Source organism: Danio rerio, chromosome 12 (genome assembly GCF_049306965.1).
Source record: "Danio rerio strain Tuebingen ecotype United States chromosome 12, GRCz12tu, whole genome shotgun sequence".
In the NCBI taxonomy this organism is placed as follows: Eukaryota; Metazoa; Chordata; class Actinopteri; order Cypriniformes; family Danionidae; genus Danio; species Danio rerio.
The window spans coordinates 20,173,333-20,188,471 of record NC_133187.1 but is presented as its reverse complement, the minus strand read 5'-3'; the positions used below and the strand labels follow the sequence as shown (position 1 = coordinate 20,188,471).

The 15,139-nt window shown below is 36.0% G+C and overlaps 2 protein-coding genes across 5 annotated transcripts in view; one reads left to right on the top strand and one right to left on the bottom strand.

The window, feature by feature from the left end:
• Window positions 1-4,600: 4,600 nt before the first annotated feature.
• bricd5 (BRICHOS domain containing 5) lies at window positions 4,601-12,811 on the top strand. 4 transcript variants are annotated; one of them, XM_073917917.1, is made up of 6 exons: window positions 4,601-4,729; window positions 6,666-6,791; window positions 6,863-7,009; window positions 7,092-7,199; window positions 9,442-9,595; window positions 12,423-12,811. In XM_073917917.1, the coding sequence occupies exons 1-6, from the start codon at window positions 4,676-4,678 to the stop codon at window positions 12,515-12,517; spliced, it is 684 nt and encodes a 227-aa protein (XP_073774018.1). In that variant the 5' UTR covers window positions 4,601-4,675; the 3' UTR covers window positions 12,518-12,811.
• The window catches only part of mlst8 (MTOR associated protein, LST8 homolog (S. cerevisiae)), a 9,323-nt gene continuing 6,163 nt past the window's right edge, over window positions 11,980-15,139 (bottom strand). The window contains 2 exon segments of the mRNA NM_001320388.1: window positions 11,980-13,538; window positions 14,529-14,692. Of these exon segments, the coding sequence (NP_001307317.1) occupies window positions 13,420-13,538; window positions 14,529-14,692 (283 nt within the window). The 3' untranslated portion in view covers window positions 11,980-13,419.

Here is a 15,139-nt window from a genome sequence, read left to right as displayed (position 1 = left end):
TAGGTACATCTTGAGAACTTCCCTGACGCTGTAGTTGCTAATGAAAAGATGGTAATCGCTCTTAAGAGATAATTGCTTACTAGGAGCATGTCCATGGTGCCAATTTGCATTAGTCAATTAACTTAAGTTGCATGTTTTTGGACGGTGGGAGAAAACCAGGGAACCCACACGGGGAGAACGCGTAAACTCCACACAAATGTCGACTGGCTTGGTGAGGACTAGAACCAGTGATGTTCTTGCTGTGAGGCGAAAGTGCTATTCACTGGGCCACTGTGCCACCCATCTAGGAAAGGGGGAGGTGTAGGGGTGGAAGGAGGGATTCATCAAAACGAAGATGGATTTAATATGGAAGGATATTTACAGTGGTTTAGGAATCGTCTGATTGGTGAATCATAAATTGGATGATGCAGGACCAGCCACAAGCAATTATAAACATGTGGTCCTCTCAAAATTAGTTTATAAATAAACTTCACAAAGAGAAGACAAAAGTACTTTTTAAATGAGTCATTTTTGGAGATGGATTCATTCTGTTTTTCTTTGCTAGTGCCAAATTGTTGAATTTGCTGATGCCCATATTAACTTAAATGTAATTAATCCTGCCAATAAAATTCGTTTCAGCATTCCATGAAATTGGGCAAACATGTTTAATGGTCAAGTGATGTCACGTTGCATCAAATACCACAACACACAGCACATAAGATATATTACTGTGTTCCAAATGCCAAATATTACTCTCTGAAGGGTGCTTCAGAGCAAAAAAATGTATGACTGCCATATTGGAGTGAAATTCCAAACCAAAGCGCTCAAAACTGGCCACTTTGAATTTACCTTTTTAATACTCAGGTAGGGTGTCACTGTGGCACAGTGGGTAGTACGATTCCCGGTTCAACCCTTGGCTGGGTCAGTTGGCATTTTTGTGTTCGCGTGGGTTTCCTCTGGGTGCTACGGTTTCCCCCACGTAGGACGTAGCATAAGTGAAATGATCGTATTGTATATATGAATGAGTTTGTAGTGATGTTTCCCAGTGATGGGTTGCAGCTGGAAGGGCATCCGCTACATAAAAACATATGCTGGATAAGCTGGCAGTTCATTCTACTGTGGCAACCTCAGGTGAATAAAGAGACTAAGGCAAATAGTAAATGAACGAATGAATACTCGGGTCAACTCCTGGGACTTGTAAAATGATCATTAAAATAATAATAATTATATATATATATATATATATATATATATATATATATATATATATATATATATATATATATATATATATATATAACATTATTATTATTTTATTAATTTATTTTTTTCATTTTACAAGTCCCCTGAGAATTTTACCATTTTTGAATCCATTCAGGCTATCCCCATGTCCGACAGGAGCACTTTTAGCTTAGCTTAGGATAGATCATTGATTCAATTTAGACCATTAGCATCTTGCTCACAAATTACCAAAGAGCTTTGATAATTTTCTTATTTAAAGCATGACTCTTCAGTTAGATCTACACAGACACCCATGTAAAATAAAATAAATGTTGCTATTTTTAAGGTCGATATGGCTAGAAACGGGTGGCTCAGTGTTTAGCACCTCAGCAAAAAGGTCGCTGGTTGAGTCCTGGCTGTGTCAGTTGACATTTCTGTGTGGAGTTTGCATGTTCTCGCCGTGTTCGCGTGGCTTTCCTCCAGGTGGTCTGGTTTCCCCCAAAGTCCAAAGACATGTGCTTTAGGTGAATTGGGTAAGCTAAACTGTCTGTAGTGTATGTGTGTGTGAATGGATGATTCCCAAAACTGGGTTGACATATGCTGAATAAGTTGGCGGTTCATTCAGCTGTGGCGACCCCTGATGAATAAAGGGACTAAGCCAAAGAAAAATTAATAAATGAATGGCTAAAAACTACACTCTCATTCTGGAGTAATAATCAAGTCATTTTGAGGCTGCACAATGGCTGCAGATTTAAACAGCTAAATTTACATTTTACATTTACATTTAGTCATTTAGCAGACGCTTTTATCCAAAGCGACTTACAAATGAGGACAAGGAAGAAATTTACAACTAAGAGCAACAATGAATAAATGCTATAGGCAAGTTTCAGGTCTGTAAAGTCTAAGAAGGAAAGTATTAGTAGTGTTAGTATTTTTTTTTTGGGTACAGTTAGTGTGATATTCAGAGAGGCAGTTGCAGATTAGGCAGTGAAGTGGAGACTAAATAGTTGAGTTTTTAGTCGTTTCTTGAAAATAGCGAGTGATTCTGCTGTTCTGATGCAGTTAGGGAGTTCATTCCACCAACTGGGCAGATTGAGCGTGAGCGAAAGTGATTTCTTCCCTCTTTGGGATGGAACCACGAGGCGACGTTCATTCACAGAACGCAAGTTTCTGGAGGGCACATAGATCTGCAGAAGTAAGAGCAGATAAGAAGGAGCAAGGCCTGAAGTCACTTTGTAGGCAAACATCAAAGCTTTGAATTTGATGCGAGCAGCAAATGGCAACCAGTGCAAACGGACTAGCAGCGGAGTGACATGTGCTCGTTTAGGTTCATTGAAGACAACTCGTGCTGCTGCATTCTGGAGCAGTTGAAGAGGCTTGATAGAGTTAGCTGGAAGCACAGCTAGTAGAGAGTTGCAGTAATCCAGTTTGGAAAGAACAAGAGCTTGAACAAGGAGTTGAGCTGCATGTTCAGATAAGAAGGGTCGGATCTTTCTGATGTTATAGAGTGCGAATCTGCACGATCAAGCAGTTCTAGAAATGTGGTCAGAGAAGTTTAGTTGGTCATCAATTGTTACTCCAAGGCTTTTCACTATTTTGGATGCAGTAATGGTTGCCCCATCCATCTGGATTGAAAAGTTATGGTGTAGAGTCGGGTTGGCAGAAACTACAAGCATTTCCGTTTTTGCGAGGTTCAGCTGAAGATGATGATTTTTCATCCAGTGTGAAATATCCAACAGGCAGGCTGAGATGCGAGCTGGAACCGAGGGATCATCAGGATGAAAAGAGAGGTATAGCTGGGTATCATCAGCATAGCAGTGGTAGGAGAATCCATGTCTCTGGATGACTGGTCCTAGAGATGATGTGTAGATGGAGAAGAGAAGTGGCCCAAGAACAGAGCCTTGAGGTACCCCAGTGTTTAGATGCTGTAGGTTGGACTCCTCTCCCCTCCAAGACACCCTGAATGACCTGTCAGTGAGATATTCTGTTAATATAACGTGACCACCTGCTTGCATATTCAATGATCTATGCTAATTGCTCACATAAAACCCAGAGATTGGCTAAATTAAAAATGATAAAACACAATTTAAACAAGTCTGGAGGAGACTTGTAAAATTTCTTTTTTAAATACTTTATGCTTCTGGCCTGACTTTTCTATTTTTAATTGACTAAAATTTTCTCTCAGTATTTGTACTTTCACCAGAATAACATTTTTGAGAACTTTTTATACTCCTCTGCAAAGCAACAAGCCTTTTACGCATTGAAAGAGAAGTTCGCCATCCTAGATCTGTGATTTCTATCAAGTCCTCAAAAAAGACTGGAAATCCATAAAACAAATGTATAAAGACAGGATGATGCAGAGAATATCTGTTGGCAATCAATGGGGTTCGTCTTCGGCAGCAGGAGTTTGGCCTCTCCTTCAGATGCATAACAGAATGAAAGCAAATGTTTATCAGCAACATACGGTTCCTTCCCTGTATTCATTGCTTAGTCATTCAGCAATTTTCATGCAGGTCAATGAGCCCAGTCACACAACAAAATGGTTGAAGTTCTTTAAAGCTGAAAACACTGACAAAATGAAATGGCAGTACTGACATAAACCTGATTGAAAATTTCAGCAAAATCTTTAGCAACAAAGACATGAAGTCAATGAACTGCGTTAGAGGCTGAAGACGTGTAGATCAAGATCACAGCAGAGCAGAGTGAGAGAAACTAGAGTTGCAAACTGGAAAGTGAAAACCAGGAGACTTTGAGGTTTCTTCAAGCAGGTTTAGAGATTAATCGAGGTTAAATGACAGTAACAAAAGGATGATGTAGGATGTCACCCCCCCACTGTTAACACTCAAGAAGGTCTATTCATGATAGCTAGAATGACAGTTATTGATGTTTTAGCAACCTCTGGTTACAAATACTAGTCAAATGTAAACATTCTCACCCAGTCGACGCCTGTTTGTTCAAACTACTTATTTAAAATGAGCTGAAACCCCACAATTCTTCAGATTTTTGGGGGACAACTTAATTTTTCATTCAGTCAACCCAAATTTGTAAAAACTAATAAAACTAAATCCTTCATACCGTCCCAACACAAATCAATGGTGTGGAACCTAGGCTTTTTTACAGTATAGTAATGGATTTCCTGTAACTTTTTCGAACTGTAGACACACCTGAAGTTTTAAAGTCACCTTGGTCAGTCAGCAGCCTAAAGGAAAGCAAGTCGGTGTCTTAAAACTGTCTCTGTGAGGAAAAGCTCTGTCCACGGCACCAATCTACCAGTCCCCTTTGTTTATTGTCTGCTTTAGAGAGTCCGCCAGTGGGTTGGACTTTACCTGGTGTAAGGCAAGAGGTGGGGGGCAGAGGATGGCAGAAAGTCTTTACACCTGTACTGCAGACTCCGCTGGTCAGTCTCAGTCATGACCATTGCCTTAAACAGAGTAGAGTAGAACAGGTACTGTGAGGAGAAGCAAAACAGGGCAGAATGGTGAGGTGCTGGAAGCATTCTGAAGCCGCTCTGGAGGAGCCACAGCGCATGGTGAGTTCATGATTAGCATTGAACATTTCAAGAATTTACAGTTGCACTCAGAATTATTAAACCCTTTTAATTTTTTTTTTATATTTTGTAAAAAATGATTAAAAGGGCAAGGAAATTTTCACAGAATGTCTGATAATATTTTTCCTTCTGGAAAAAGTCTTATTTGTTTTATTTTAGCCTAAATAAAAGCAGTTTTTAATTTTTAAAAAAACATTTTAAGGTCAAAATTATTAGCCCCTTTAAGCTGTATTTTTCAATAGTCTACAGAACAAACAAATTACTTATTACCCTAACCTGCCTAGTTAACCTAACTAAATTAGTTTAGCCTTTGAATGTAACTTGAAGCTGTATAGAATTGTCTTGAAAAAATATCTAGTGAAATATTATTTACTGATAAAAAAAATCAGTTATTTGAAATGAGTTATTAAAACTATTATTTTTAGAAATGTGTTGAAAAAAATCTTCTCTCTGTTAAACAGAAATTGCTGAAAAAATAAACAGGAGGGCTAATAATTCAAGGGGGTTAATAATTCTGATTGCAACTTAGATTTTGTTCATTAAAAGCAAACAATTTTGTGTTTAATAGCCATCTAATGAACATCTAAACATAGACAGCTTGGCTAAAACAAGGCTAAACTTTGGCTGTCATCTAATATACATCTAAGAATATGTCAAAACTAGACTAGTCATCAAAAAAAAGATTAGATTACTTCTTTATGTGAAGTCATTTATTCCTGTTCATTTGATGACTAGTCTAGTTTTGACCTATTCCTGGACGTCTATTAGATTTTTACTGACAGCCCAAATTTAGCCTTGTTTTAGTGAAGAAGACTATGTTTGTACGTCTATTAGACATCTTTTAAAAGCAGAAAAATGCTTGCTGGGTTTATCCAAGCTGTTTTATGGCTAGTTACTGTGTACTTACATGTGACTCGCAATAGAAAATTCATTGTTGGTTTCCCAAAAACACAGTTAATTTTTTTTTACTTTTACTTTATAAGAACTATTTTTCTAATTTTTCTTTTTGAGTGTTAAAATGAAGATATTCTTCTGCAATTCCAACATTTAAACCTTGTGTATTATAGCACTAAATTAAACAAATTAACTCACTCAATTATTCATTAAATGCAGTAAATTAGTTCTTTATTGCCACTGAAGAATCTTTAACATCCACGGAATGTTTCCATTGTATAAAATATTATATTCCATTATAAAAACAGACATTTAAAATACATGTTTGACTTTGTTTTAAGTGTTCTTAACAAAGAAAACACTGTTGTTATTAAGAACTATGAACTGAAAGATTATTTTGTGGAACCAAACCTGGTTCTTCTATGACATTTCTATGCAATAAATAAATTAAATATAAATATATAAATATAAATAAATAAATATATATATATATATATATATATATATATATATATATATATATATATATATATATATATATATATATATATATATATATATACTGTCTAAAGTTTTTAAATAACCAGTGAAAAGGACACTTCAACAATCTACAGGACCGGTTCAGAATAAAGAGTCTTTTATACAATGGAAATATTCTTTTAAAAGTTCTTTATGGGACTTTATTGGAATTATATAATTCTTCTGTGACACTCCTAAAATAAATGTTCCCAGAAGAATAAAGCATTGGATCATTTCATTGCATAATAGGTTCTTTATTGATGGAATAAGCTTTTTAGAATTAAAAGAACTGCTGCTTTGGGGAACCAACTTGTTCTCAATGCCTTGGGTTTTTCTGCCAAACACCCCTTTGGAATCTTTATTTGAAAGTGTGTAGCACAAATATGTCACTTTGTGTTTGGCTTAGCTGTTTTATGGCTGACTCACTGTATGTGTACGAACCACTAATCTTGTTTAATATAAATGTACTTCAACGGCTTTAAACATCTTCTGGATTTTCCAGCAGTGTGATCCCACGAGCTCCTCCAGGGTTCCTCACAAAGTGCTGTGGTTGAGTCTGGCTGTCATGCTGCTCATTGTTATCATTGCTCTTGGTGTCACAGCACATCTAGGGCTTCAGCACAGGACACAAGTAAGAGTCCAAGCAGTAAATGATGATTTTCCTCATCAACTAATTAGCACTGAACCAGTTTTCCTGCTCAGTCTTCAATGCAGGTCTTCAGAATCCCTGACCACACAAGTGACTTGATCAGTCAGTCCACTGTTATCGACAAGAATAACAACGTAGTGACCTATTCTGTGACTTCTCATGTCAACCACAGCTCCACGGTCATTTTTGACCTGAGACATGTAAGACCCCTTTCTTTCTCCACAGCTTAAGCTTCTTTTCCCCTATAAAGCTCAGTTACATTTTGATATCTGGCTTCCTCAGGGCTTGGTTTGCTATAAACCTGACAACCAGGACAGCTGCTTTCTTCGCCGGATGGAGAGCTGGGATTTTGAGAACATGCAGTCTCAACTGAACGAGTCAGAGCAGCTGGTAAAAAGACTTCAGCCTGTTGAGTTTGCTGTAATTGTGCTTCAGCTGAAGTGTTTTGTGGTACTGTTTGTTTTTAATATTTTTATTTAGCAATGAATTGTTTAATGATTTCCATTCCAATCAAAAATACGGGATAAAACTGGCCATGATTTTGATTGTAAAAATTTGTAACATAAGTTTCCTTCATATATGTGGTAATTAACTGTAAATTGACTTTCCTAGAATTCCCTTCATCACACTTCACAATTTTTATTTATTTATTTAGTTTTGGTTTACATTGCAATGTTTTTTCTCTCTCATTGGTTACTTATATTAGAGTTCGATTCAATCTAATCTTGAATTTTCTTTAACTTCATATGTGTCACCATAATAGTTTAGTAAATTATGTTTCTCTGTTTGTGGAAAACATGTTTGTGATGAGCTTTGGTTCATTATATGACTTTTGTCAGTGTAATAAAGATAAATGTGTAGATTTTAACACTTTAACAGTGTTTTACCACTATAAATTAATGAGATACGGTAGTTTACCATAAAATAAAATAATTGCGGTTTCTTTTAGTTTTGGTAACTTTATTTTGTTGGTCTATTTGAGTATTAGTAGACTTTCTGTTTAATATCTGCTGATACTGCTTCTTCAGCAGACATTTACCTGACTATAAGAAACTTTGCAAGTACTGTACATGTCAACTTACACTAACTCAAACCCCCAACCTAACAGTCTTCTTACTTATGATCTAATGAGACTTAGTTGGCATGTAGATGTAATGTAACTTAAATTCAATAAGCGGACCATCAAAATAATGTGTGACCCGAGTTTTTAAAAATTCTGGCAACCACAGCTGCTGTTTTCTTTTCCTTTTTTACATTTTACAGCATATGTACACACAGAGAAAGATTTTTAAATACAAAAATAAATACATTTTATGTAGTTCTAATCTAAGAATCTCTAACTAAAATCCCTCCTGTAGCACAAATAGCAGTGAAATAAAGCAAAAAAAAAAACAAAAAAAATGTGTCAGATAAGTGTTTATAAAAAACTAAAAAAAAAAAAAAAAATGTATGGTTTTCCCGAAAAAAATACTCGCAATATTGTTTTCAATGCTGATAAAATACACACATATCTTGAGCCTCAAATTATATTAGAATGACTTCTGAGGGTCATGTGACATTGGTGCAATGGCTGCTTGAAGTTTAGCAGTGCCATCACAGGTAAAACATTTCAAATTTCCATTTTTTTCCCATTATAATGAGAAATGTCAAATGTAAATTCTATTTATTTATTTAAATGCTTCATGTTCTTTAAGAAAGAACTGGCTAATTTTTAATTCAAGTCCTAACACTAAAGACATTAGGTCAAAATGGACAAAACTTGATACTTCTTAACCCAATGGATGGATTTGTCCATGTTTGACCCATTGTTGGGTTAAAACAACCCTAAAGTAAACCTAAAGCTGTCTGGCAAATTGACTGACACTTGAACGCAGCACCACCTCAGTGCTCCCGTGTAGATTAGAGAGCTCTTTTGGCTGCTTTCTCCTCCACATCTCCAGAAAGGGAGTAATGGAGCGGACCAGCCCAGGAGAGCCCGAATTCCACAGACCATCTGATCCACCTCTGCTGGATCGCCTTACAGGATGGGACCACAGGGTGCACAATGGCCACTCTGTTGGCTTTTTCCTCTTATAAGTCACTACTGGAAAGACAGAGCTTTCTTCCGCAAACAGAGCAGAGACCTGCGCTGGACACACTTCTCTCAGCACTTAACAAGCTGATTCATGCGCTGGGTTATGATCTGTGCTGGACGGGCTGGCTTGTTGAACCGATAAGTATCACTGACCACTTAAAATCTTGGTTGAGATTTTTGCATCATTGCGTTTGATTAAAGCCATTAGAGCAAACTTTTGGGAAACCCAATCTGTGGTCAATAGCCTTTTGAACACGATTTCCAATTTTTCGGTGCACAATGAGCTATTGAGAAGTATAAACTGCTTGTCGCAGGCTCGCTCAAGCATTGCTGCGCTTTAGCAAGTGTCTATCTGATCTCTCAGAGGAGTAAGTGGTGTAATTACAAATGCCTTTTGTACTCAAGGAAACACTTAAAACCCCTCAAGACACAATTATACGTTGGTGAGTTATACAGTGTATGCGTTCACACAGGAATAATATGGCTGGAGTGTATCACGCCATTAGAGGATAATTTACCGAGAATGATATACACTGAGATATGTGATGATTCTCACAGGTCCGTCAGGTCTGGGTGGTGGGAAATCAGACTGAAAAACATACTGAGTTTTTGGGAGTGATGCCTGGCAGTCGTGTCGAAGCTTCAAGTCTTCAAGAACCTCTTCAGTCGCTCTGTGAACAGGCCTCTGTCTACTGGACTAGAAGATCTGAAGGTAAGACTGTGGCAGATGAGACGACCGTAGACTTTTGGACAGCCGACATTACAACATGCTGTAACCATCCTTCAGGTTGTCTCGTCTGTATTAAATTAACAAGCCGTCTGGGCTTTGAATTAAAAAGTGCAATTATTTCCTCGTGTTCCATGGATATAGTGATGTTGTTGTGGACATCGATGATGTTAAGCATGTCTTTATAAGCTTTACTCGATGCACAGCAGGAAAAAAAGTCTTTCAGCAGCGCTTGTAGTCTTTGGTAAAGTTCTCACCCGGATCAGAGCGAGTTTTGTGCTACCAAATGCAGTGCCGCGTGCAAACTCACATTCAGTCAGGAAATTTATAGGTCTTATTGCCTATGATTTCAATCAAATTAATCAAACTCCAGCCATGAATAAAACAATAGGCTATTTTATTCTAAGATTTTAGATGACGGGTTAGATATATCATACATGGTTAGGCTAATTGTATTCACGTCAATGAAATAATAACTTTAATAAATAAAATATCTACGGTTGTCTAACCGTGCCGAGAATTACAGGTCAAGAACGGTTTATAGTCATGCCGCACCGTTCCAGGCTCAGTGGAGAAACAACCGTTACCGTACCGAAGTGTTCTTAGAACGGTTCAGCATGATAAATGCACACTAGCATTCATACCATTCACAAGTCTGGGAGCAGTACAAACTTTACATGTTTAGTGGTAATCAGAATTTGAGAATTCATAAACTTGATTTCTCCATAAATAATGCAATCTTTATCATTTTGAAGGAAATGTAGTTCAGTGTTTCTGCAGGTTTCACCAAGCTAAATTTAAGAATTTTAAAGAAATTTTTAAGACCATTATGAATTAAATTTTAGACCCATAAAGGGCTAAAGGTTAAATAATGTTTTTAATGGCCCAGATAGAAAAGATTTTTATTTGCCCAATAATAAATATATAATTTATTCATTTAATAATACAATAATAAATTAGTCATTAAATATTTTTAAAATTGTGTAAAAAAACAAGCTCAACTTGTATCCATACACTTTTTTTTCCAACATGAACTTTCTTTGAAATAATAGAAATAACAAATGTTTTATGTTTTAAAAACTATGATAAACTAAATATATGAACAACAATCTGTCTAGGTCGGTGTCCTTAGCAGTAAATACATGGAGCACTTTTAAACAAGTGTTATTGTAAGGAAAATAATTTAACCATTATGATAGAGTTAAAAATTACATTTTTAATTAATACAATTTAATTTTTTAAGTTTTATTGAGATGCATTGCTGGTGATTGTTTGGCTAGATGAAGATTAAGACTTTTTAAGACCCCTTAAAAAGTGAACCCTGGTAGTTGCTACTTTACACATTTTAAGATCAAATGTAATAAAACAGAAAAATAACAACTACAATTTTTTAAGACTACAGCTTAAAAATGAGTGGGAAGTTAAAAGGCCTTCAGCAGATTTGCTGCCACAGGACATCACTAGTCTCTTACAGGCCATCACTTGATCTGCTCTTCTTCAGTCTCTTCCACAATTCATTGACTGTAGTGTTTCTTAGCCATAAATTTGTCTTCAAGGATTTTCCAGTATTTTCAATCAGGTTTAGGTCAGGAATCTTGGCTGGTCATTTCAGCTTTAAGGAACTGTTTTAGTCAATTTACTGTTTGACGAGACTCTTTGTCATGCATGAAAATTGCTGAATGACTGAGCAATAAAAGAAAAGAAGGGACTGCATGTTGTTGATGAATTTTTTTATAAACATTTGCTTTCACAACAAGAGGCCAAACTCTTGCTGTAGAAAACAACACTGATCCATGACACTTCACCTCCACATTTACAGTTTGGGTTCAGACCTTCCCCAGTTTACTGACACACATAAGGTTTCTTTTTGGGAGTTAAGGTTCCATTCATCATTAAAGTGACGTCCAGCTTTTTGATCTTTTCTGAAGGTTTAGACACTGCAGAGGCTTTCAGTCCAGATTCTCCTAAATGTCATCTTAAATTGACATTTAGTCTGTTCAGCGATGTCTAGGACAGATCTGACCATTGCGATTTACTACATTATGCTTTCATCTCAATAATATACTGTCAGTTAAATAGACTTAGTCAGATAATTAAAGAAATTACCACCAAATCAACACCAATGGGAAAAATCTGAAAGCATTCTCTGATATTTATAATTACATTTTTATTCTGTGCTTCCAAATATATGAAACGTTCTTTAAAAACTGTTCTTTTGTTAGGTTCATTTCAAATAGGATTGAATGACTTAAAGAAATTTTAATTTGTTCTCTACTTTTGACCTCTAAATATGTAAATATGAGCTCATCTCTTTCCTCTCCAGCAAAATAAACAAAAATGATGATAAAACAGCATCTGTCCACAACATATTATTTTTACATTTTATTTCAACAAAGATTAGCTGAAATATTACAGCATACACTTGCATTTAATATGCTTTCTATGTGTATAAAACAACTTTTGCGAAGTTGGTTTTTGATGAAGAATTTATCAATAATATACCTCAAATGCTATGCTGAGCTAAAATTGAACTGCACCCAGAATATTCCTCTTAGTAAAATATTGTGAATAAAACACTGAACAAATTAATTTTGATGACGTAAATATCCAGAAGACATTGCGTAAGAAGCCAAGAACATGCTGAGTTGCTCTTTAAAGAGCACAGTGTGACAGAAACCCAATCTAGTTGTCCAGTGATGGAGTTGTGACCTTTTTTAGAGCCAGCAGAGCATGAACGAAGAACAGGACGAATGTCATCGGCACATCCATAGAGAAATAAGAACCTTAAGATTTCTCTCCTTTCTTCCTGAAGGTCCCGGAAAACAAAGACTTATTTACTTCTGCATCGACATCTGCTTCCCCAGCAACATTTGCGTTTCCGTGTGTTTCTACTACTTGCCAGAGTGACATTCAAGCGACGGTGTTTCAACACACGCCAGAGAAACAAACTGCGCCGACTTCAATGAGAGCAACTGGAGAGGCTACACAAATGCCATACATAATGCCAATCTGGCAACACGGGCGGAACCATCATGTCATGTTATCTGCTAAATCCTTATCTTCACCCTCTCTTGTATTTAGCCCCATTTTTGCAGTGATGTTTGAACATGCCTTGGCGCAAAGACTCGTACCTCTTGTAACCTGATGCAGATGAGTAATGGAAAAAAACGATTGGTCTACAATAAAGCTCCATTGTGTTCAGTCTGTTGTACGTTCAGTTTTTAATTCTAGAATTAAATAATCTTTTTGACGTCTGAATATTAATCATTAATGTAATGTATTTTTGACAATTTGTAGGTGAGTATAAATGAAGCACACTAGATGTATTCTAATACAAGGTATTATAATATAAGGGCTTAAAAAAATGACGATATTGCAACAAAAACTCTTTTTACATATGAACGTAATCTATTTTATAGGGATGTTTCGTCTAAAAATTTAAATCTGCTGTTAATTTATTCAACCTTAGGCCAAGATTTGTAGCTGAAAATGTCAACCTTATTGAAAATGGTAATTCGTTTATAAACACTTAGCCTTGGGTTAGAAGATTGTTTTGCCAGTTTTTTTTTTTTTTATTATTATAAAAGAGCCGGTCGTGGACTTGCATTTATGAATTTAACAAGCACCACTTTAAAAAAAAAACCTTTAATGCTCTAATGAAGACACAAGACAAATCACCTGGATGGCCTGAGGGTGAGTAAATTAACAGCAAATTTAAATTTCAAGTAAATTATCCCCTTAATACCACGATTAATGGATGCTGTTTGTGTTTTAATAGCATCAGCTATAATGTGAGTTTGTTTTACATACTATCCAAGCACACTGTCATTGAAGGCCAAACACACAACGGCCTTCTGATGGCCGCTGTACTCCCGCTTGATCTCTCCGGTCTCCACACACCACAGACGAGCAAGGTTATCAGAGGAGGCTGAAAACCAGATGAAAAGATACAACAGTCAACACATCAACAGGAATAAACCGCATGATTTTTTTTGTGAAGGGCACACTATTTCACACGGTAGTTCTTATTTACAGGACTTTGTAAAAAGTTCATATCATAAGTGCTGGATTACATTTAAAAAAAAAAGTACAATAAAAAAATGCAGTTCCACTGAATATGTAGTCAAACTAAGATGATAATGTTTGCTTCTGTTGTAAAGAAAATTAAGCTGTACATGGGAAGTGATATAAATTTTGGTTGATTATATGAAAACAATTTACGGTCCACTGATTTTGATCCATCAGTATTGACCTTTTTCTTTCACGTAAGAGCGTGTGCAGCCATTAAAACATAATTGCCTCAAGACTTCTGGTCCCATTTACTTCCATTGATTTTTAACGTAATATGCAGCTTGATTTTGTTATTTTATATCATTTTTATTTTCTTGCATTGCTATAAACACAATAGAAAACAGTTTGACCATTTACTACCATTTGTCATTTCAACTCATTTCCCCACAAGAAAGAAATTGGAAGTCCCAAAACAACTGCAGGAAAGAATTTACATCTGCATTGCAGAATAAGGTGAATATTCTGTATAGGAATATGTGATGGAAGCATTTGTCTTATATAAATAAACTGTAGTTGAAATTCTTTTGGGTGGGTTTTTTATGTGTTATTATAACAAACACTGCACTTACTGTCTACATAAAACAATAACCCTTAATCCCTGGCTGAAATACTATTATAAGAATTTTCAATAAAATATATATTGTAGTCAATGAAGTTACCATTTATGATTCTTCACCCAATAAATAGTTAACATAACCAGCACTATGAAACCTGATCCTAAAATAACTCCTATTCCTCACAAAAATAACCCAATTACAACTAATGTAAAGTGAGATCAAATCCTGCACCGGATGAGAAAACATGGTCAATCAACTCACATTTGAACCACTGAGATCCCTGTGCTCACCTGTGACAATGTACTGTGAATCTCCAGAAAAGGCACAATCCCACATCCAGCCTCGCGACGTCTCTCCTGGGTTGTTACTCTTAATGCTCAACTCTGTCATCAGTGAGAAGTTTGAGGTTCTCCAAATTTTACAGGTCTGGTCAGCAGAGCATGTGGCCAGCAATCTAGTACAAAGTGGAAACATTTCTGCATTGATTTATTTTTTATTATATAGAGTTTTTCTTAACAAAATTGCAAGCATTGTGAAGTATTTAAGAGGATGCTGTACTAGGAAAATATAAGAAAACTTATATTAAAGCCAACCAATGTGCCCAAATGACAGGTTGGAGCCATTTTATAACGTAATAATGTGACATGCAGACACAGATCTATAACAAAACCACAAATTTTGTTTTTGGGGAAAAATCCAGTTTTTGCATTGTCTCCCTTCTGATCTCATCATTAGCAGAGTCTATCTAAGTTCCACACCATGTCAGTAAAAACTTTGTTCAATTCATTTTATCAAGAATTGGTTTTCTGGATTTTTAGAGAGATTGTTAAATTATGCTGTGTAGACCGGTGGTTTTTGACCTGTGGGGAACCAGCACCTATAAAGGGGGGCGCGGGAATTT